The sequence below is a fragment of the Scyliorhinus torazame genome, chromosome 1 (genome assembly GCF_047496885.1).
Source record: "Scyliorhinus torazame isolate Kashiwa2021f chromosome 1, sScyTor2.1, whole genome shotgun sequence".
Classification (NCBI taxonomy): Eukaryota; Metazoa; Chordata; class Chondrichthyes; order Carcharhiniformes; family Scyliorhinidae; genus Scyliorhinus; species Scyliorhinus torazame.
In genome coordinates this window covers 303,964,695-303,985,175 of record NC_092707.1, presented here as the reverse complement: position 1 = coordinate 303,985,175, position 20,481 = coordinate 303,964,695, and the positions used below count along the sequence as shown (strand labels likewise).

The window sequence follows — 20,481 nt, the reverse complement described above, 5'->3', positions numbered from 1 at the left end:
TCTCTTTCTCTAAATCTCTTCAAATACCCTCTCCCTCTCTTTTTCTCTCTCTCTCTCACACACACATTCTCTCTCTCTCTCGCTCTCACACACATACACGCAGACACACAGTCTCTCACACACTCTTATTACACAAACACACTCTTATATGCACACACATATACACATACACACACACACACACACACACACACACACACACACACAGTCGCTTGTTGACAAAGCATTTTGTTCTGAACAGTATACTGTTTTTTTCAACTGTTTTTTTAGAGATAAAAGCTGGGATGTGCACGAGTATATTAATAGTCTTTATGAAGACTTGAAGTCTTGGCAAGATGTGTACTGGCGTTTATGGGGAACTATAAATTGGTTGCCCTGCGCAAGATGTAAAAAAGTAAGTTTTCACGTTCACTTGAATGTTGATGAATGCAAATTTAAAAAAGTTTCACAAAACTGATTTTTATAAATAACCTACCAGATGAGATTTGTTTTTAACTTGATTGTACAAGTTATAAGATGGAATGGTGTCACCCAAGTATCCTTGGCTCCCTTCCTATTTCTCACCACCATGCTTCTCCTTAGTGGCATCATGTAAAAACATGTCAGTTTCCACACATATCTCGCATTCGTGCGCGCACACACTCTTGCAACCATGTGCGCTCACACGCACGCTCTTACAATCGCACATCCGCTTTTGCACAAATGCACACACTCACACATGCGCACACAATCAGGCAAGCACACTCACTTGCGCGCACGCACACACACGCATGCAAGCACATTATCACACTTGCACAACTCTCACCGACATATACTTGCACTCTGGTGCGCATGCACACACCTTTTTGAAAAGGAGTACTAAACAACGCCTGTGTGACTTCCTGCTGTGGAATCAAGTAGTTCCCGGGAGCCGCTACATTTGACTCCAATCTCATTTATGAGATTGAAATTAATGCAAATTAGGATTAATGATATCTCGCCATTTTTGGGCAAGATCCGGAATACTCCTTCGGGAGTGAGCCAGGTGAATTGCAAAATGGGTCGCGCCCGGCGTAAACCTCGATTTTGGACTCCCCCATTATTCACGTGGCGCGTCCCAATCTGCGCCGGGCGCAACGCGGCTGTTTAAACATCTTGTGTGTCTTAGGGTCATATTTTGTTTTATAATGTCTCTTTAAAATGCTTTTGTATGTTTTAGTGTGTTAATTTTGTTTTAGTTTATTCTTTCATGGAATGTGGATGTTGTTGTTAGGGCAGTATTTGTTGTCCACCCCTAATTGCCCTAGAGAAGGTGGTGGTGAGTCAACGTCCTAAACCGCTGCAGTCCATGTGCTGCAGGTACACCCACAATGCATCCTTTGTAAGCAGGACCAAGAGTCCCGCAAGGTATGTTGCCTGCCCGGTGCCAGGGTGAGGGGCATATCTAACCGGCTTGAAAGGATATTGGATTGGGAGGGGGTCCACGTTGGGACGAACCACATAGGCAAGACTAGGAAAGAGGACCTGTTTGGGGATTATCAGGAACTAGGAAAAAAAATTAAAGAACAGGTCCTCGAGGGTTATAATCTCTGGATTGCTACCCGAGTCACGTGCAATTTGGCATAGGAATGAAAAAATTAGGGAAGTTAACATGTGGCTAAAGAAGTGGTGTGGGAAAGAGGGGTTCTATTTCATGGGGCATTGGCCATGAGTATTGGAACAGGAAGGATCTGTACCGTTGGGAAGGTCTCCCCACCTGAACCAATCTGGGACCAGTGCTCTAGTGGAAAGGATAAATAGAGTGGTCACAAGGACTTTAAACTAGTAAATGGGGGAAAGGGAAGGGTAAAGTTACAAGAAGTATAATGGTTAATGGAACCAGAGCAGCAATTCAGCATGTGAGGAGAAGGTAGAAGTTAATGGAATGAATAGGCAGGACCAGTCTAACGACTACGAAGGGGTAAGAAAACGTGAAAAATTAAAATGTAAGATGACCTGCGGAGTGAAAGTTAGGGATGAGGCTGAGTGTATTCAGAGATTAATGAAGGAGATCAGAATGTGTGAAAAGCATAGTGCACAAGAAAATCCTGCAAGGGAAAGACAAATCAGTAGGGCATATTTAAAAACCTTGTACCTAAATGCACACAGTATTATGAATAAGGTCAATGATCTGATGGCACAAATAGCGGTATTATTCGATGGGGATCACTGAAACATGGTTGCAGGAGGACCGGGACTGGGAGCTAAATGTCCAAGGATAGCCAGTATTCCGAAAGGATGGAACAGGAGGTGGAGTTGCTTTATTGGTTAAAGGTGACATCAAGGCTGTATTAAGAAATAACATTGGCACTAAGGGCCAAGATGCTGAATCAACATGGGTGGAAATAAAAAACAAGGTGAAAACTCCTTAGTAGGAGTAATTTACAGGCCTCTGAGCAATACTTCAAAAGTGGGGGCATGGTATAAACCAAGAAATAATGAGGGCATGTGAGAAGGGAACAGTGGTAATCATGGGTGATTATAACATGCATACTGACTGGATTAATAATAATAGTCTTTATTAGTGTCACAAGTAGGCTTACATGAACACTGCAATGAAGTTACTGTGAAAATACCCTATTCGCCACACTCTGGTGCCTGTTCGGGTACACTGAGGGAGAATTCAGAATGTCCAATTCACCTCTCAAGCACGTCTTTGTGGAGGAAAGCGGAGCGCCCTGAGGAAACCCCTGCAGGCACGGGGAGAACCTGTAGACTCCGCACAGACAGTGACCCAAGCTGGGAATTGAACCTGGGCCCCTGACATTGTGCAGCAGCAGTGTTAACCACTGTGCTATCGCGCCGCCCGGATTAATCAAATTAGCAAGAGTAGCCTCGAGGGAGATTTCATTGAGTGTATGAGGGATTGTTTCTTAGAACAATATGTTATGGAGCCAACCAGGGAGCAGGCTATTTTAGATTTAGTATTGTGTAACGATGAGGGTTAATAAATAGTCGTATCGTTCAGGATCCTCTTGGAAGAAGTGATCACAGCATGCTAGGATTTCATATTCAGATTGAGCGAGAGAGTACAGAGTGCCATTCTAGAGTTTTAGCGTTGGACAGAGGTAAGAGTTGGCCCAAGTAGACTGTCCACAAATAATTGAGGGTAGGACAGTTGAGGAATAATGGCAGATGTTCAGCAAAATATTAAACACTTCTCAATTAAAGTATATTCCTGAGAGGAAGAGGAATTGTAAAAGGGAGAAAAACATTCCATGGCTAAAGAAGGAAGTCAAAGAGGACATAAAGGCAAAAACTAGGGCATACCATACAGCAAAAGCTAGTGGTAAGCTGGAGGATTAGGAGAACTTTAAGGGTCAGCAAAAAGTTACTAAAAATAGAATCAAAAAAAGCTAAGATGAACTATGAAAGAAAAATAGCTGAAAATATAAATACTGAAGCTTTAGAGGATGATACTGGTGAGGTAATAATGGGGAACACCGAGATGGCGGGGACATTGAACCAATATTTTGACTCTGTCTTCACGGTAGAGGATAATAATTTTCAAAGAACTGCAGTTAATGCAGAGGAACGTAGTGCAATAACCATCACTAGGGAGAAGGTATTGAATAAACTAATGGGATTAAAGGCAGATAAGTCTCTGGAATCTGATGCCCTGCACCCTAGGGTATTAAAGGAGGTGGCAGCAGAGATGGTGGATGCATTGGTTATGATATTTCAAAATTCCCTGGAGTCTGGAAGGGTCCCAGTGGATTGAAAACATGCTAATGTAATTCCCCTACTCAAAAAGGGAGAGAGGCAAAACGTTGGAAACTATAGACTGGTTAGCTTGACCTCTTGTGGTGAGGAAATTGCTGGGATCAATCATTATGGAGGAGTTGACAGAATATTTGGAAAGACAAAGCTCAATCCACCATTGCCAGCATGGTTTTATGATGGGTAAGGCATGCTTGACAAACTTGCTTGAGTTCTTTGAGGATGCAACCAGTAAGGTGGATAATGGGGAACCTGTGGATGTCGTATATCTGGACTTCCAGAAGGCGTTTGGCAAGGTGGCACGTAAAAGATTAATCCTGAAGGTGAAATCACAGAGGGCTGGGGGTAGAATACTAGATTGGAAAGAGGATTGGCTGACCGACAGAAAGCAGAGAGTCGGCTTAAATGGGTCCTTCTCTGGCTGGCGAACTGTAACGCGCGGGTTGTCGCTGGGTTCAGTCCTCTGACCTCAACTGTTTACAATCTATATATTGATCTGCAAACAGGGACAGAGTGTAACATAGCAACATTTGTGAATGATACAAAAATAGGTGGGAAAGCAGACAGTGAAGAGGAGATGCAGAATTTGCAGATGGATATAGATAGGCTAGGAGATTGGGCCAAGATTTGACAGATGGAGTTTAATGTGGATGAGTGAGAGGTTATCCATTTTGGCTGGAAAAAAAAGTAGGCAAATTATTATCGAAATGGAAAACAGATTCAAAATGTTTCTGGGCAGAGGGATCTGGGTGGCTTTGTTCATGAATTGCAGAAAGTCTGTATGCAGGTACAAAATATAATAAGAAAGGCATTTATTGCAAAAGGATTGGAGAATAAAAGTGGAGAAGTATTGTTGGAATTGTATAGGGTGTTGGTCAGACCACATCTGGAGTATTGTGTACAGTTTTGATCTCCTTATTTGAGGAAAGATATGGTGGCATTGGAAGCAGTTCAAATGAGGTTCACTAGATTGAGGGCGTTCACGTATGAGAGATTATCTCGCTGGAGTTTCGAAGGTTGAGAGGAGATTTGATCGAGGTATATAAAATACTAAAAGGGATTGATAAAGTAAAGGTAGACCAAATGTTCCTCCTTGTGTGGCAATCTAGAACAAGAGGTGACAAATATAGGCTGAGAGGCAGTAGATTTAAAACTGAGATGAGGAGGCACTACTTCTCAGAGGGTGGTGAATTTGTGGAACTCGCTGCCCCAAAGTCCAGTGGAGTCGGAATCATTAAATGGTTTCAAGAGGGAGATCGATATATTTCTTAGGATAAACGGGTTAAAGGGATATGGGGACCAGGTAGGGAGGTGGCTTTGAGACCAGGAAGAGATCAGCCATGATCTGATTGAAAGGCGGAGGTGGCTCGACGGTCTGAATTGCCTCCTTCTGCTCCTAATTCCTATGTTCCTATGTCCTATGTTAAGAAGGGAGTTTCAGTGGGCAGCATGGTGACGTAGTGGTTATCACTGCTGCCTCACGGCGTCGAGGTCCCAGGTTCGATCCTGGCTCTGGGTCACTGTCCATGTGGAGTTTGCGCATTCTCCCCGTGTTTGCGTGGGTTTCACCCCCACAACCCAAAGATGTACAGGGTAGGTGGATTGTCCATGCTAAATTGCCCCTTAATTGGAAAAAAATAATTGGATACTCTAAATTTTAGGGGGGAAAAAGAAGGGAGTTTCAGGATTATGACCCACCAACAGTGATAATTATATAATTCCGAGTCAAGATGTTGTGTGGCTTGGAAGGGAACTTCCTGGTGGTGTTTCCATGCACCTACATAAAAAGAAATGTGAGCAGGAGTAGACCACACAAACCATTGAGCCTGCTCTGTCGGACAATAAGATCATGGCTGATCTTGGGCTTCAACTCCATTTTTCCACTTGCTTCCCCATTAAACTCAATTCCTGAGAGACCAAAAATCTGCCTATTCCAATCTTAAATGATGGAGCATCCGCAACCATCTGCAGTAGGGAATTCCAAAGATTCACAATTTGTTACAAGTTCTGAGAATTTATTGTTTAATGCTCTGCCAACAGCATAACTATTGCTGGGGGTTGTATTAACTACTCCTACCAGTGTTTTCTGACTCTTGCTATTCCTAATTTCCATCCATACTGATGCTACTTCATGATCTTAAGAGGCCAGACCCTTCTTATGCATGTTATTATGTCATCCTTTATTTTTTTAAATTGTTTTTAGTTTTTTCAATATTTTATGTTTCATACTTCAGCTCATAGGTTAAATTACATGTTGCATATCCATGCAAAGCAGAAAACAAGAAAAACAACAAAACCAAAAAAAGGGATCAAATTGAAGATATGAAACGAGAACAAAGAAAGCAAAGACGATCAGAAATCGTCACATATATTTACAGGCCCTTGTTTCCCCTCCTGCTGCAGTCGTGTTTCCCCCTTTTGCCGGTCTGCCTCTGTTATACTCCCCAATGAGGCTCAAGCGCTTATTTACAGGAGCATCTTTACCGTTTACTTTGGTTTTCAGCTTGCCCTTGGGCCATCCCCTTCAGCTTTGTCCCTTGTCTCTCTCTCTCTCGCCTACTTCGGTTGCTTTCACTCCCCCACCACCTTCCCTTTGTCCCGTGGCTTGTTTGTGGCTTCCTCCACACCTACCCTACTCTACTGGTTGCTGGTTACGAATAGATCCTGGAAAAAGTTGGTGAACGGCTTCCATGTCTTGTGGAAGCCCTCTTCCAACCCCTGGATGGCAAATTTTATTTTCTCCAGCCTGAGAAATTCTGCCAGGTTGGACAGCTAGTCTGCAGCTTTGGGTGATGCTGCCGATCGCCAGCTGAGCAGGATTCTCCGGCAGGTGATCATGGAGGCAAATGCTGAGCGTCGGACTCTTCCCCATAAAGAGTTCTGGTTTCTCTGAAACCCGAAAGACCAACACTTTGGGGCATGGCTCCATCCTCACCCCTCCAACCTTGGACATTCTCTCAAAGAAAGTCATCCAGAACCCTACAAATCTGGGTCAGGCCCAGAACATGAGTGTGATTGGCTGGACTTCCCTGGCACCGTTCACATTTGTCCAGGAAAGAACATGCTCATTCGGGTTCTGGTTAGGTGCACTCTGATCACCATCTTTAGCAGCGTTAGGAGGTAGGATTCGCCTTGGGCAGTGCTTCGATCCAGAGTCCTGCCCCTACTTCTATGCCGAGTTCTTCCTCCCATTTTTCCCTTGTCTCGTCCAGGTGGGAGTATCTCCTCCAACAGTTACCCCGTACAGGTTCCCACAGTTCCCCATCCCTGGGTCAGCCATAGATTATCGAAGAATTTACAGTGCAGAAGGAGGCCACTTGGCCCATTGAGTCTGCACCGGCTCCTGGAAAGAGCACCCCACCCAAGGTCAACACCTCCACCCTATCCCCATAACCCAGTAACCCCACCCAACACTAAGGGCAATTTTGGATACTAAGGGCAATTTATCATGGCCAATCCACCTAACCTGCACATCTTTGGACTGTGGGAGGAAACCGGAGCACCCGGAGGAAACCCACGTACACAAGGGAAGGATGTGCAGACTCCGCACAGACAGTGACCCAAGCCGGAATCGAACCTGGGACCCTGGAGCTGTGAAGCAATTGTGCTATCCACAATGCTACCGTGCTGCCCCAAATGTCCAATGGTTCCTGAACTAACGAATATCCTGGTATATGAGGGTGTGTAATCGATTCCTTACAGAGGGATCAGAACAGGAAGAGGAATCTGGGCAGTACATTCATTTTGATCGTCTGCTCTCTCCCTTCCAGCGAGAATGGGAGTGTGTCCCACCTCTGTAGATCCCTTTTGTCTCCTCCACCAGACTTGTCAGGTTCCATTTGTGAATCTGTCTCCAGTTGTGGGCTATTTGGATCCCCAAGTAGCGGAATCTGGTTTGGGCTTGTTTGATCAGTAGTCCCCTAGCTCTGTCCCTTTCCTCTGCAGATTCACAGGGAAGATTTCACTTTTGCTCAGGTTGTGTTTGTAGCCTGAGAATGCTCCGAAATCCTTTAGGAGCTTCATTATCCATTCCAGGTTGGCCCGGGGATTTGAGATGTAGAGGAGCAGATTATCCGCGTAGAGTGGGACCTTATGCTCTCTGTCTCTCATCTGGATTCCTCTCCACGCCTTCGCCATTCTGAGGGAAATTGCCAGTGCCTCAATTGTGAGAGCAAACAGCAGTGGCGACAGCGGGCATCCCTGCCTCTTGTCCCTGTACAGCTAGCTGGATTTAGAGCTGGTGTTGCTTGTCTGTATGCTCGCCATGGGAGCGCTGTACAGTAGTTTTACCCAAGAGGTGAACCGTGGTCCGAACCCAAACCATCCCAGTGCCTTGATGAGGTACTCCATTTGACTCCGTCAAAGGCCTTTTCTGTATCCAGGGCGATGATTGCTTCTGGTGTTCTCTCCCCGGAGGGGGTCATTATAATATAATAATCGCCTATTGTCACAAGTAGGCTTCAATGAAGTTACTGTGAAAAACCCCAAGTCGCCACATTCCGGCGCCTGTTCGGGGAGGCCGTTACGGGAATTGAGCCCGCGCTGGTGGCATTGTTCTACATTACAAGCCAGCTGTTTAGCCCACCTTGCTAAAACCAGAAGGCGCCTGATGTTCGATATTAGCTGCCTGCCCTTGACAAAGCCCGTATGGTCCTCCGCAACTACCTTCGGCATGCAACTCTCCAGCCGTTTAGCCAGGGTTTTTAACCAGGATTTTTACATCTACATTGAGTAGCAAGATGGACCTGTAGGACCCACACCCAGTTGGGTCTTTTTCCTTTTTGGGTATCAGCGATATTGAGACTTGCGCTAGTGTTGGCGGCAGGGAGCCCCTTACCAGCAAGTCTGCAAACATCTTCAGAAGTGCGGGCCAGTGCTGTCGTGAATCTTTCGTAGACGTCCGCCAGGAATCCCATCTGGCCCAGGCGCCTTCCCCACCTGCATGGAGATGATGCACTCCATTAGTTAATAATAATAATCTTTATTGTCACAAGTAGGCTTACATTTATATTGCAATGAAGTTACTGTGAAAAGCCCCTAGTTGCCACATTCCGCGCCTGTTCAGGCATAAAGTGGTCTGGTGGGTGGTGTTCTCACTCGTGCAACTCAGCCAGCGTTGTCTACCTCATACGCTGCAGGAAAGGATGCCCCGAAGCGTGTTACATTGGCGAGACCATGCAAATGTTGCGACAACGGATGAATGGACATTGCGCAACAATCGCCAGGCAGGAATGTTCCCTTCCAGTCGGTGAACACTTCAGCAGTCAAGGGCATTCGGGTAAGCGTTCTCCAAGGTGGCTTTCAGGACGCGCAACAACGCAGAATCGCCGAGCATAATCTTATCACCAAGTTCCACACACTTGCGTACGGCCTCAACCGGGATCTTGGATTCATGTCTCATTGCATTCACCCCCCCACCATCTGGCCTGGGCTTGCAAAATCCTACCAATTGTCCTGGCTTGAGACAATTCACACCTCTTTAACCTGTGATTATCCCTCTCTCCAGTTGCTCCGTCTGGACCTGTAAAGATTCTCATTCAAAATATCGTCTTGCATCATTGACTTTGTCTAAAGATATGTTTCTGGAACCCACCATTTCAATCATCTGATGAAGGAGCTGTGCTCCGAAAGCCAGTGATTTGAATCAAATCTGTTGGACTTTAATCTGGTGTTGTAAGACTTCTTCCTTATCATTGTGTGCTTTGTAAGCAATAATTTCCCCCATTATTATTGCCTTCAGCGCCTCCTAGAATGTGGAGGGTGAGACCTCCCCGTTCTGGTTGTTGGTAACGCACCCATGGGGGCATTGAGCCCGACCCACCTCCAACCTCACATCCGTGTGTAGTGTGGAGCATGATCGGAGATTATGATTGCGGAGTAGTCCCGTAGCATGATTGGTAAGTCTGCCCCACCCAGTTCTTTCTTCCCCTCAGTCGGTCTTTCATCCTCATGTGGGTCTTCTGAAGGATGACTATGTCTGCTTTCATACTTTTCAGGTGGGCGACGACTCTGGATCTTTTCAGTAGGCCGTTAAGTCCCCTGGCGTTCCAGGTGACTATTCTGATGGGGATCTCTGTCCCCTCCCAGCAGGATCAACCATACTTAACTTGTGGACGCGCCCCTGCGTGGTTTCCCTTAGGGGGCGATCGAAAATGGTTGTGTTCACCGAACTCGCCATGAGGGCAGGCCCCTGCACTCCGGGGTTTCTCTTTATCCAAAGACCACCCAAGATGGCCGCCATCTAAATGTATGGAATGTGGGTTTGCCCCTGCACTCCAGGATTTTCCTTTGTTTGGGAGCCCTCCAAAGTGGCTGTTTGCTTTGTGTTCCTTGCTGCCATGTGTGATCTGTCACAACCAGTCTACTGCCCCTCCCCCCTTGGCATTTCCCCTGGATCTGTCCCCCACCCGCATCCCTGTGACTGTCCACTCCCCCTTAGCCTTTCTCTCCCCCCCCCCCACTCCCCCTGTTTAACCCTCATCTATGGTGTTCTCTCCTGTCGCCAGGCACCCTGTCCCTGGCGGAAGATGTGCCGCAGCCCCCTCTTGCTCGTACTTCCTAGCACTGGTTCACCTGCTAGTGTGGTGGCCCTCTCCCTGGGGTCGATCTATATCTCCCCCTGACCGATGAATGTCTGTTCCCCTTTCCTCCATCTCACCGCCCCTGCGACCTGCTCTTCTCGCCCCGTCCTATCTGAGACTCAGTATCAGAATTTAAAATAAGGTGGTTCAGTCCCACGCAGATTGTCTCGAAAAGCTTCATAGTTCGTTGCAGTATCTGGTTCATGACTGGTTACGATGCCTCCGCAGCCCAGGCTTGTGGACAAACTGCTCCGCGTCCGCTGGTGCAGTGAAATAGTATTCCCAGCCATGGAATGTCACCCAGACCTTGACTTGAGTACAGCATTATTTTTATGAAGGGCTGCCTTGGCTTTGTCAAATTCTGCCCGGCACTTGTCCAGGTGTATGCCCCAATGTCCTAGTTCACCTGGATTGAGTGACCCTCCCAATTGCAGGACCTTGTATGTCTCTCACAGTTTAAGATCCTTTCCCAGTCTTGTACCTGTGCAGCTTTGTAATGATGGTCTGTGGCTAGTTCCCCGGCTTTGGGCTTTAGCTGGAATGACCTGTGGGCTCTGTCCACTTCTGATGGTTTGGGGAAGCTTTCTCTTCCAACCAGATTGCCTAGCATCTGGGCCACATAGTCCGTAGGGTTCCTGCCCTTGATTCTCTCATGTGAGTCCACAATGCGGAGGTTCTGGCGCCGGGCCCAATTTTCTTGGTCCTCGACCTTCCTCATTAGTATCCCTTGTGTTGCCACCAATCTTGCCACTTCTGTCTCTTGTGAGGCGATCCCATTGCTCTGGTCGGTCACGGCCTTCTCCAGCTCCTTGATCATCGCTTCCTGCGTCTCCAGTCGCCTTTTCATCTTCTCCAGTGCCACTTGCGGGGTGCCCAGTGCTTCCGCTACCGCCACTCTCACCGTTGCCATCATTTTCACTTTACTGGCCTTGAGCTTGGAGTTCCTGCGTTAGGAACTCCCTCCATTCGTTCGTCAGGGGGAAGCCCTGAGTACGCTCCGGCGGTCCTTTCTGCTCAGGTGTGACCGGGGCCACGTCGCCCCATGTGCTGGCCATCGCCTCAGTTCTCCTCTCACAGCTCTTACTGCCTTTGCTGTCTCTTCAGCCCATAAGGTTGTGGTTGCTAGGCATGTCTTGATGGTTTGTTGGAGGATTTGAGGGTTTGTTTCCTGGATTTAGCAGGCTAATTTGGGTTGAAAGTGCCTAAATTCGCATTTCCAGGGTGAGAGCCACTTTTCGTGCATCTCCTCAGCACATTCCCGATACCGGAAGTTGGCCACCATCTTTGGCCATTCTGTCTGTCTTTCCGAAATAGTGTTAACCCTAGAATATTTATTTCCCAACCTTGATCACCTTCTAACCATGTGTCCATAATGGTGATTAGACCTAAATCATTTATTTATGCCACAAATTCATCTACCTTAGTGCAGATGCTTTATGCATTTGGGTAAAGAACTTTTAATTTCCTTTTTTTCCCTCTATTCTCCACCATGACACTATTCGCTGATGTACATTTTTTGTTAAACTCTGTCCTGTCCCACTTTCCTGGTCTTTACCCAGAGCTCTATACTGTTCCGAAGCCTTAACCTTTATCTTTGAATTTCAAAGTCTTTCATCCCAGCCCTCCCTCCTTCTGCCCCACCATTCCCCATCATTCTTTTAATTTAAAGCCCTATCCAAAGCTCTAGTTATACAATTGGCCAGGACACGTGTCCCAGTTCAATTCAAGTGGAGCCTATCCCAACGGAATAGCTCATCCCATGAAACACAATCCCTTCTTCCCATACCATTCTTTGAGCCACAGTTAAATTCTGTAATCTGTTTAACCCTATGCCAAGCAGCATGTGGCTCATGTAATAATCCAGTGATGCTTTCTTCTGCAACTTTATTTGGACCGTAGCTCATCAAATTCTCTTAGCAGAAATTATTTCACATTCTACCTGTGTCATTATTTTCCACATGGACCACTTCAGGTCCCTTACCAGCTGCAAGGAGACGTTTTTAACCCTGGCACTGGGTAGGCAGCACAGCCTTTGGAGTTTTTATCATAGAATTTACAGTGCAGAAGGAGGCCATTCGGCCCATCGAGTCTGCACCGGCTCTTGGAAAGAGCATCCTACCCAAGGTCAACACCTCCACCCTATCCCCATAACCCAGTAACCCCACCAACACTATGGGCAATTTTGGACACGAAGGGCAATTTATCATGGCCAATCCACCTAACCTGCACATCTTTGGACTGTGGGAGGAAACCGGAGCGCCCGGAAGAAACCCACGCACACACGGGGAGGATGTGCAGACTCCGCACAGACAGTGACCCAAGCCAGAATCGAACCTGGGACCCTGGAGCTCTGAAGCAATTGTGCTATCCACAATGCTACCGTGCTGCCCGTTCTTTCTTGAGGCTGCAAAGAACAGTATCTACCAATGTTGGTAGATACTGTATATTGTTTCCTATCGCTACCACGCTCCCCTTTGCTGTAACCACTTGAATGGTATCATTCACTATACAGTCAGTCTGATCATCCACCTTACACTCCTCCTCCTCATCCACACAGTTAGCAAGCCCCTCATAACTGTTGGATAAAGCTACCTTTGCATTTTCTGCCCTAGCACTTTGCGTGGGAAAGGTTATAGATTTTGAAGATGCTGTTGAAGGAGGTTTGAAACGTTTCTATGGCGCATCTTGTAGCTGGTGCACACTACTGCTGTGTGTCGGTGGTGGAGGAAGTGAAAGTTTAAGGTGGTAGGTATTTGAGGTGCCAGACTAGTGGACTGCTTTGGCCCGGATGGTGTTGAGCTTCATGAATGGTGTTGGAGCTGCACTCATCCAGGCAATTGGAGAGTATTCCATCACTCTCCTGACTTCCTTGTGGATGTTGGATAGGCTTTGAATCAAGAGTTGAGTTATTCACCACAGAATTCCCAGTCTTTAACCTGCATTCATAGTCACAGCATTTACATGGCTGGTCCAGTTAAGTTCTGGTCATTGGACCTTGTGGATGGTGGATAGGCTTTGAGAATCAGCAGATGAGTTACTCACCACATAATTCCCAGCCTTTAATCTGCATTCATAGTCACAGTATTTACATGACTGGTCCAGTTAAGTTCTGGTCAATGGTAATCCCCAGGATGTTGATAGAGAGAGAAGCGGTGATGTTACTGCCATTGAATATCATGGGGAGATGGTTACATTTTCTCATTGGAGATGGTCATTGCGTGGCACTTGTGTGGCATGAATATTACATGCCATGAATCAGCCCAAGCTGGATATAGTCTAGATCTTGCAACATATGGAAGTGGATTGCCTCAGTCGAGAATGGTGCAAAATATTGTGCAATCATCAGAGAACATCCCCATTTCTAACCTTATGATTTTTGGAAGGTCATTGAAGAAGCAACTGAAGATGGTTGAGCCTTATACCACAACCCTGAAAATCTCCTGCAACAATGTCCTAGAACTCAAATGATGGACCTCCAACAACTGCAACCATCTTCCTTTGTGCTACATTAAGTTTCCGGACCAGTTCCCAACATAGAAAAACTGTGAGGAAAGGATACTTCACTCCAGGAGTGATTGCACTGACCAATAAGTATCTTTTATATTAAAGCAAACGTTATTCTTAACACAGAAAATAGCTTTCCAATTAACAGTTAAACAATTCTTAAAATGAAAGGAAACTCTTTTTACAACTCACTTTCACCTTCTCGACTTCCGGTAGCGACATGTAGAGGAGAAGTTGCATGTCAGGTGGCTCCTGCTCAAGGCTTGTTTTGAAGAGTTTTAATGTCCGATCCCAGGGGCAGTTTGTTAATGGTTGAGTGTAGGAAGGTATAAAGAAGGCAAAGACTGTCGAAGAGTAAGAGGAAAACAACCATGAAGAAGGGAGGGGGTGAGGGTTCACTGTCGAGTGAAAAAGCCAGCCCAGGAGCTAGCAAGATGGCGGAGGCCAGGTTACTGGGTGGGGCCGCACTGCTTATGGCAGAGATGACTGAGGTGATGTCCTTGGAATTGGAGAAGCAATTTGCGAAGCATCTGGAGGTGTTGAGAAAGGAGATGGCGGTGGCATTGAAGGCGTTGGTGGAGGAGGCAATTGCTCCGGTGAGGGTGGCTGTGGCGAAAACATCGGCCGAGGTGTGGGAGCAGGGCGAGAAGATGAAGGAGGCCATGTCGCAGCACTGTGATCAGCTCACCTCGATGGGGGGGATGAGCTGTGGAGGGTGGTCAAGGCCAAAAAGGGGCTGCGAGCAAAGTTGGAGGACTTGGAAAACCGTTGGAGGCGGCAAAATTTGTGGATTGTGGGCCTGACCGAGGGAGTGGATGGCCCGAGGCGAACTGAGTACTTTGCCAAGATGTTGGCGGAACTGATGAGGAACCCTCTTTTTATGAACTGGGCCGGGCTCATCTGTCGCTGAGGCCTCAACCGAAGTTGAATGAGCCACCAAGAACAGTGATCATCTGTTTTCACAGGTACCACTGGGCGAATCAGAAGCAAGTGCAGTGGACTGGTGCTGGTGTTCACATTCACCATGACTTGACGGTGGAACTGGGAAGGAGGCGAACGGCTTTCGGCCGAGTGAAGACTGGATTGTACAACAGTGGGGTACGGTTTGGTGTGGCGTATCCAGCGAAGTTGAGGGTGACCTGCAACTCCAGAGACTTCTATTTTGAGGCAGCGGAGCATTTGTGAAGGCTGAAGGCTTCGGGCAGAAGTGAGGAATGGGACTGAAGAGGTGTTATATATATATATATATATATATGCAGTTTCGATTTATTATGTTTTTACATGCTGTTATAGAGGTTAAGTTTTTATTTTTGTTTTTTGGAGCGACATTTTGTTTCTGAGATGTGTATGTTTGCATGGGATATGTGGGGACAATTAGAGGTACATTGTATCTGGTTGTTTTCCTACTACTGGGCGGGAGGGGAGGGGGGGACTTGGGCAAGGGTCCCCACGCTAGCAAGCTTTAGTCAGCTAGTAAAAGGAGGTGTGGTGGGTGTGGTAGTCACCACTGTTGTACTGAATATACCACATACGAGGGGTATTATGGTAAGGCCCCTGTACTACAGGTACGGGAGTAGATCCCTGCCTGCTGGTTCCGCCCAGTAGGCGGAGTATAAATGTGTGGGCTCTCCGAGCTGCAGCCATTTCGACAGCAGCTGAGGGAGGCTACACATCTCTGCGTATTAAAGCCTCGATTCCACTCTACTCTTGTCTCGTCGTAATTGACAGTGCATCAATTTATTACGCAGAGATGTGTAGCCTCCCGCAGCTGCTGCCGAAACAACAAGGAGAAGTGCGTGTTCAGCACGAATCGATTAGCTGTCCTCGGCTATGTGGTCCAGAACGGAGTGCTAGGGCCCGACCCCGATCGCATGCGCCCCCTCATGGAACTCCCCCTTCCCCACTGCCCCAAGGCCCTCAAACGATGCATGGGCTTCTCCTCATACTGCCCCCAGTGGGTCCCTAACTATGCGGACAAGGACCGCCCACTCATTCACTCCACCATTTTCCCCCTGACGGCCGAGGCTCATCAGGCCTTCAACTGTATCAAGGCCAACATCGCCGAGGCCGCGATGCATGCGGTCGACGAGGCGCTTCCCTTCCAAGTCGAGAGCGATGCATCAGATGTCACTCTAGCCGCCACCCTCAACCAGGCAGGCAGGCCCGTGGCATTCTTTTCCCGCACCCTCCATGCCTCCGAAATTCGGCACTCCTCCGTCGAAAAGGAGGCCCAAGCTATCGTTGAAGCTGTGCGGCATTGGAGGCATTACCTGGCCGGCAGGAGATTCACTCTCCTCACTGACCAACGGTCGGTTGCCTTCATGTTCAACAACACACAGTGGGGTAAGATCAAAAATGATAAGATCTTGAGGTGGAGGATCGAGCTCTCCACCTACATTACGAGATTTTGTCTCGCACCGGTCAGCTCAACGAGCCCCGCGATGCCCAGTCCCGAGGTACTTGTGCCAGCGCACAAGTGGACCGACTCCGGACCCTGCACGACGATCTCTGTCACCCAGGGGTCACCCGCTTTTATCACTTCATAAAGGCCCGCAATCTGCCCTACTCCATCGAGGAAGTCAGGGCTATCACCAGAGACTGCCAGGTCTGTGCGGTGTGCAAGACGCACTTCTACCGGCCAGACCGAGCGCACCTGGTGAAGGCCTCCCGCCCCTTTGAACGCCTCAGCGTGGACTTCAAAGGGCCCCTCACCTCCACCGACCGAAACACGTACTTTCTTAATGTGGTCGACGAATATTCCAGATTCCCCTTCGCCGTCCCATGCTCCGATATGACGTCTGCCACCGTCATCAAAGCCCTCAACACCATCTTCACTCTGTTCGGTTTCCCCGCCTACGTCCACAGCGACCGGGGATCCTCATTTATGAGTGATGAGCTGCGCCAGTACCTGCTCAACAGGGCCATTGCCTCGAGCAGGACGACCAGCTGCAACCCCCGGGGAAATGGGCAGGTGGAGCGGGAGAATGGGACGGTCTGGAAGGCCGTCCAGCTGGCCCTACGGCCCAGAAATCTCCCAGATTCCCGCTGGCAGGAGGTCCTCCTCGATGTCCTTCACTCCATTCGATCGCTCCTTTGCACTGCGACTAACGAAACTCCCCATGAACATCTCTTTGCTTTCCCCTTCCCCAGGAAGTCCACCTCCGGGGCTTCGCTCCCAACGTGGCTGGCAGCTCCAGGACCCGTCCTCCGCAAGCACGTGCGGCTACACAAGGCGGACCCGTTGGTTGAGAGGGTACAGCTACTTCACGCGAACCCGCAGTACGCCTACGTAGCGTACCCCGACGGCCGCCAAGACACAATCTCCCGCAGGGACCTGGCACCAGCTGGGTCCCCACAACCCCCCCTCTGCCCCGGCCCCACCCTCCCTCCCCCCAGCGCACCCCGCTCCAGAACGATCCGTCCTCCCCTTGATCCCACCCGAGATGAAGGTGAGGTCGACACACTCCCGGAGTCACTGACGACCGAACCAACGTCAAAATCGGCACCAGAACTGTGGCGCTCGCAACGACGGATCAAGGCACCCGATCGTCTGAATTTGTAAACTTTTCCTTAAAATGTTAAACACCTGAATGTAAATAGTGTTCCACCACCCGCGCTGGACTCTTTTTTTTAATCAGGGGGTGAATGTGGAAATCACCACTGTTGTATTGTATATACCACATAGGAGGGGTATTACGGTAAGGCCCCTGTACTACAGGTACGGGGGTAGATCCCTGCCTGTGGGCGGAGTATAAATGTGTGGGCTCTCCGAGCTGCAGCCATTTCGGCGGCAGCTGCGGGAGGCTACACATCTCTGCGTAATAAAGCCTCGATTACTCTCTACTCTCGTCTCATCGTAATTGATAGTGCATCAATGGGGGAAGGGACTGTGGATATTGGAGCCTGGTGAGCAGGTTTCGATGGGCCTCGGAGGTGTGAAAATGGAGAGGTGGGGGGGGGGGGGGGGGAAGAAGGGAATAGATATTGGGTGAGGCTTTTTCGAGAGGAAATGGACGGGCCGATTCTGGGAGGGGGTGGGGTTCGATGTTAACAATGGATAGGGGCTGGTCCGGGGTCCCGCAGTTATCATGATGGTGGATAGGAAGGGGGGGGGGGGGAAATACCCCATTAGTCTAGTTACATGGAACTTGAGGGGGTTGGGTGGCCCAGTGAAGAGCTTGAGGGTGCTTGCGCACCTGAAGAGTTTGAAGACTGATGTTAAGATGCTGCAGGAGACTCACTTGAGGGTGACGCATCAGGGCAGGCTTAGGAATGGTTGGGTTAGTCAGGTGCTTCATTCGGGTTTTTATGGCAGGGCGCGGGAGGTAGCGGTCCTGGTTAGTAAAAGAGTGCGTTCCAAATGGAGGAAGTGGTAGCGGATTAGGGAGGTAGGTATGTGATAGTGACAGGGGCATTGGAGGGGAGGTTGATGCCGTTGGTAAGACTGCATGGCCTGAACTAGGATGATGTAGGGTTTGTGAAGAATGTATGTGGGCCATCTCCGACTTGGATTCACATGAGTTGATAGTGGGTGGAGACTGGAACTTGGTGCAGGAACCAAGATTGGACAGGTCGCGGCCGCGGTTGCTTGCCCAGTCGGGTGAGAGCGAAGGCATTGACTGCACTTACGAAGGAATTGGGAGGAGAGGACCCTTGGAGGTTTTTGCAACGGGGGAGTGGGAGTTATCGTTTTTCTCTTCGGTTCATAAGGTCTATTCACGGATAGCTTTTTTTTTTGTGCTGGGGAGGGCACTGCTGGCAGGGGTTAAGGACTCGGAATATTCGGCAATTGCAATATCGGATCATGCGCCACATTGGGTGGACATGGTGTTGGAGAAGGGGCAGTGCAGAGGCTGGGGTGGAGATTGGATGTGAGGTTGTTGGGGGACCAAGGGTTTTGTGATCAGATTGGGAAAGTAATTGAGGGATACATGAGGTTTAATTGTATGGAGGAGGTTTCGCAGGCGGTGGTATGGGACGCTTTGAAGATGGTGTTGAGGGGGGAGGTGATATCGTTTAAGGCAAAGGTGGACAAAGAGGAGAGGGTGAAGCGGCAAAGGTTGAGGGACGAGATGTTGGAGGTATGCAGAGGGTGTGGATCCAGCACTTTTGGAAAAGAGGAAGGAGTTCCAGACGAGCTTTGATCGGATGTCCCCAAGGAAGGCGGTATGCCAATTGAGGCGGTCGAGGGGAGCAGTCAATGAGTATGGGGAGAATGCTGGCAGGCAAGGGAGGGAGGTGGCGGCAAGGGAAATTGTGCAGGTGCGGGATAGTACAGGGAAGTTGGTGGTGGACCCGGACCAGATCAAGGGGGTGTTTGAGGAGTTTTGAGAGGTTGTATAGGTCGGAGCCACCGGGGGAGGATCGAGAGATGCAGGAATTCCTAGATGGTTTGGAATACCCGAGGTTGGAGGAGGAGGATGGGGCCACATTAGAGGAGGCGATAGGGGAGCTGGAGATAAAGGACGCGATTGGGAGGATGCAGTCGGGGAAGATATCAGCGCCGGGTGGGTTTCCAGTGGAGTACTATAAGACATTTAGGGATAGGTTGGCGCCCCTCATGGTGGGGCTGTTTGAGGCGACAGTCGGGAAGAGGGTGTTGCCACAGGCTTTGGGGCAAGCATCGATCTCCTTGTTGCTAAATAAGGATAAGGATCCGGCAGAGTGTGAGTCGTATAGGTCCATGTCACTCTTAATGTGGATGCGAAGGTGTTGGCGGGTAGGTTGGATGAGTACCTCCCGGATGTGATGGGGTAAGATCAGACGGGGTTTGTGAAAGGAAGGCATCTCTTTTCGAATATTAGGAGGTTATTGAATATAGTTATGGCACCGGCGGAGGGGAGGGAGACAGAGTTGGTGGTGGCGCTGGATGCCGAGAAGGTGTTTGACCGGGTAGAGTTGGGTATTTGATGGCAGTTTTAGAGCGGTTTGGGATTGGGCCGCGATTTATGCTGTGGGTATGATTATTATACAGGGAGCCGAGGACGGGTGTTCGCACGAATAGTATGAGTTCAGGGTATTTTGTTCTGTACTGAGGGACCTGACAGGGATGTCCTGACAGGGATGTCCTATGTCCCTCCCCCCTGCTGTTTGCGCTTGCGATTAAGCGTTTGGCCATCGCCTTGAGGGGTTCGGGGGTGTGGAGGGCGATAGCGTGGGAAGAGATGGAACATAGGGTATCCTTAGACGTAGATGATTTGCTATTGTACTTGTCGGAACCGAATGTGTCGGTGGGAGGTATACTGGAAATGCTTCAAGTGTTTGGATCCTTTTTGGGATATAAGCTGAATTTGGACAAAAATAAATATTTTGTGGTGTCCCGAATGGGGGTGGGGGGCTGCCATTCCATAGGGCGGAGACCCGCTTTCGATACTTGGGTGTGCAAGTGGCACAGGACTGTAGGGGGGGGGCTCCGTAGGTTTAATCTTACTAGTTTGGTGGGGAGGGTGTAGGTGGACTTGGCAAGGTAGGATGGGCTTACTCTGTCATTGACAGGTCGTGTGGAGGCAATTAAGATGAATGTGTTGCCGCGGTTTTTGTTTATTTTTTAGTGCCTGCCGATCTTTCTGGCCAAGGTTTTTTTTAAGAAAGTGGAGAAGATGATTACCTCATTTATTTTGGGGGGGAAGGTGGCTAGGATTAGGAAGGTGCTGTTACT

At 48.7% G+C, this 20,481-nt stretch overlaps 1 protein-coding gene across 8 annotated transcripts in view; it reads left to right on the top strand.

Annotated features, from left to right (window-relative positions):
- The window catches only part of sanbr (SANT and BTB domain regulator of CSR), a 268,809-nt gene that overhangs the window by 101,509 nt on the left and 146,819 nt on the right, over positions 1-20,481 (top strand). For all 8 annotated transcript variants that reach the window (XM_072507794.1, XM_072507791.1, XM_072507788.1 and 5 more), the window contains one exon: positions 271-394. In XM_072507794.1, the coding sequence (XP_072363895.1) occupies positions 271-394 (124 nt within the window). The remainder of the gene's footprint in view (positions 1-270; positions 395-20,481) is intronic.